The 3,612-nt window shown below is 50.4% G+C and overlaps 1 protein-coding gene across 1 annotated transcript in view; it reads left to right on the top strand.

Annotated features, from left to right (window-relative positions):
• CASC3 (cancer susceptibility 3) overlaps positions 1–3,612 on the top strand; it is a 24,333-nt gene that overhangs the window by 16,736 nt on the left and 3,985 nt on the right. The window contains exon 7 of the mRNA XM_021718447.1: positions 751–1,436. Coding sequence (XP_021574122.1) covers positions 751–1,436 — 686 coding nt within the window. The remainder of the gene's footprint in view (positions 1–750; positions 1,437–3,612) is intronic.

Below are 3,612 nucleotides of genomic sequence, written 5' to 3' on the forward strand. Positions count from 1 at the left end.
GAGACTCCAACTCAAAAAAAAAAAAAAAAAATTCCTGTGCTCAGGCAGTCCTTCCACCATGGCCTCCCTAAGTGCTGGGATTGCAGGCATGAACCACCATGTCCAGCCCATTTTCTTTCTTTCTTTTTTTTTTTTGAGTTGGAGTCTCACTCTGGCGCCCAGACTAGAATGTAGTGGCTGCTCCCAGCCACCGCAGCCTCGACCTGCTGGGCTCCGGCGATCCTTCCACCTCAGCCTTCCGAGTAGCCGGAACTACAGGCATGCGCTACCACGCCCGGCTGATTTTTTGATTTATTGTAGAGATGAGGTCTTGCTGCCCAGGCGGGTCTCGAACCCACGGGCTCAGGCAATCCACTCACCTCAGCCTCCCAAAGGCGCGGGATTACAGGCTTAGCCACCGAGCCCTGCTCTTTCTTTTTTTTTTTCTTTGTGTTGGAGTCTCACTCCATCACCCATACTGGAGTGAGATGCTCACAGCCAGCCCTGCCTCAACCTGCTGGACTCCAGCGATCCTTCCGTCTCAGCCTTCCAAGTAGCTGGAATTACAAGTGTGCTACCATGCCCAGCTACTTTTTGGTCTCTTGTAGAGACAAGGTCTCACCAAGTTGCCTGGGCGATCTTGAACCCGTGGGCTCAGGCAATCCACTCGCCTCGGCCTCCCAAAGTACTGGGATTACAGGCTGACCACTGAGCCCAGCCCTATTTTCTTTTTTTTTAACAGTTTCTCCATTACTTTTTTTTTCTTCCTAGATTTGGGAGTTCCCCACAAAGAGATCCAAACTGGAATGGTGAGCGGCCAAGCAAGTCCCATCGTCACCAGGGTCCTGGGGGTACCCTACCACCAAGGACATTTATTAACAGGAATGCTGCAGGTACTGGCCGCATGTCTGCACCTAGGAATTATTCCCGATCTGGGGGCTTCAAGGAAGGTCGTGCTGGTTTTAGGCCTGTGGAGGCTGGTGGGCAGCATGGTGGCCGGTCTGGTGAGACTGTTAAACATGAGACTGGTTACCGGTCACGACGCCTGGAGCAAACTCCTGTGCGGGATCCATCTCCAGAAGCAGATGCTCCAGTGCTTGGCAGTCCTGAGAAGGAAGAGGCAGCCTCAGAGACACCAGCTGCTGCTCCTGACACCGCACCGCCAGCCCCTGACAGGCCCATTGAGAAGAAATCCTATTCCCGGGCAAGAAGAACCCGAACTAAAGTTGGAGATGCAGTCAAGGTTGCAGAAGAGGTGCCCCCTCTACCTGAAGGGTCAACCCCAGCACCTCCAGTCCCAGAAGCCACACCTCCTCCACCTACTAAGACTGGGAACTGGGAGACACCAGTGGATTCTGCTACAGGTGGACTTGAGCAAGACATGGCACAGCTAAATATAGCGGAACAGAATTGGAGTCCAGGGCAACCTTCTTTCCTGCAGCCACGGGAGCTTCGAGGTAGGTATATTAAGGTTGGTGGTTAGTTTTTTTTTCACTTTGCATCGTCAGGTTTAGAGGCATGGCACTTATTTCTCTCAGGAATGTGTGGCTGACAAATATCTACCTTCTGACTGAGAGAAAAAGATGGATTCATAGGTATATTCATCCAGCTCTCCGAGTAGTTTTATGTTATCCAAGACTATCATCCTACTACTTTGCCTGCTAATAACTAATCAGTCATCACTGAGCCTCCTGAGTCTAGAATCCTTTCCCACTCTCTATAGGAAAAGTGGGAGGAGCCAGTGTTCTTACTATTTGAGCTAATGGTTAAATGTTTGGAGGCAGTTTCTCTTAATTTCCCTAATTTTCTAGAGACAGACTGCTCAACAGAAATTTTTGTAATGATAGTGCTTTTGTGGAATTTTTGTGTGTTTTCTGGGGGTCTTTTTTTTTTTTTTTTTTTTGAGTTGGAGTCTCACTCGGTCACCCAGATGGCCACTGCAGCCTCGCCTTGCTGGGCTCCAGCGATCCTTCCACCTCAGCCTTCCGAGTAGCCGGAATTACAGGCATGTGCTACCATGCCCAGCTGATTTTTTTTATTTATTGTAGAGATGAGGTCTCGCTGCCCAGGCGGGTCTCGAACTCGTGGGCTTAGGCAATGCACTCACCTCCGCCTCCCAAAGGTGCAGGATTACAGGCTGAGCCACCGAGCCCGGCTTGGGATCTTTTTTTGTTTGTTTGTTTGTTTGAGTTGGAGTCTCACTCTGTCACTCAGGCTGGAGGGCAGTGGCACGCTCCCGGCCACCACAGCCTCAACCTGCTGGGCTCTGGCGATCCTTCTGCTTCAGTCTTCCAAGTAGCTGGAACTACAGGCGAGCGCTACCATGCCCGGCTAATTTTTGATTTATTGTGGAGATGAGGTCTTGCCAAGTTGCCCGGACGGGTCTCAAACCCGCGGGCTCAGACAATCCACTCACCTCAGCCTCCCAAAGCGTGGGATTACAGGCTGAGCCACCGAGCCTGGCTTTTTGTTTTTTGTTTTTTGAGTTGGAGTCTCACTCCGTCGCCCAGACTGGAGTGCAGTGGCCGCTCCCGACCACTGCAGCCTCGAACTGCTGGGCTCCGGCAATCCTTCCGCCTCAGCCTTCCGAGTAACTGGAACTACAGGCAGGCGCTACCATGCCCGGCTGATTTTTTGATTTATTGTAGAGATGAGGTCTCACCCGCCGGCTCAGGCAGTCCACTCACCTCAGCCTCCCAAAGTGCTGGAATTACAGGCTGAGCCACCGAGCCCGGCTCAGAATTTTTTTTAAGAGATGAGATTTCATTATGTTCCCAGGCTGATCTTGAACTCCTGGGCTTAAGTGATTCTCTTGCCTTAGCCTCCTAAGTAGGTGGGATTATAGGTGTGTGCCACTATGTCTAGTTTATGGTGCTTTTTAGTACTTGAAATGTGACCAGAATGAGGAACTGAACTTTGATTAAATCAAAATTTAAATGATCACATGTGGCTGTGGGTATTATACTGGACAACATGACTTTAGAGAGTAGGTCCTACCTGCCATCCCTTTGTCCCATTCTGCTTTGTCATCCTCTGATCAGATAATCAAATAGTCTTTCCTTAGTTTCTGGAAAAAAAAAATTTTTTTTTTTGAGTCAAAGTCTTATTCTGTTACCCTGGCTGGAATACAGTGGCACGCTCAAGGCCCCCCACAGCCTCAACCTGCTGGGCTCAGGTGCTCCTCCTGCTTCAGCCTTCCAAATAGCTGTAACTACAGGCATGTGCCACCATGCCCAGCTAATTTTTCTTGATTTATTGTAGAAATGAGGTCTCACCAAGCTGCCCAGACTAGTCTCGAACCCCTGGGCTCAGGCAATCCTCTCACCTCAGCCTCCCAAAGTGTTGGGATTATAGGTGTGAGCCATGGTGCCTGGCCTAGTTTCTGACATCCTACTTAAAGATTGGAAATCTTCACTCGGAATTTCAGCACTCTTCTCTGGTATGGGTGGGTTTTTCTTTTTGTTGTTGTTGTTCTTTTTTGAGTTGGAGTTTCACTCTGTTGCCCAGACTGGAGTGCAGTGGCCGCTCCCAGCCACCGCAGCCTCGACCTGCTGGGGTCCGGCGATCCTTCCGCCTCAGCCTTCCAAGTAGCTGGAACTACAGGCGTGCACTACCACGCCCAGCTAATTTCTT

This window comes from Carlito syrichta, unplaced genomic scaffold, assembly GCF_000164805.1.
Source record: "Carlito syrichta isolate Samal-C Ts95f unplaced genomic scaffold, Tarsius_syrichta-2.0.1 Scaffold111596, whole genome shotgun sequence".
Taxonomy (NCBI): domain Eukaryota; kingdom Metazoa; phylum Chordata; class Mammalia; order Primates; family Tarsiidae; genus Carlito; species Carlito syrichta.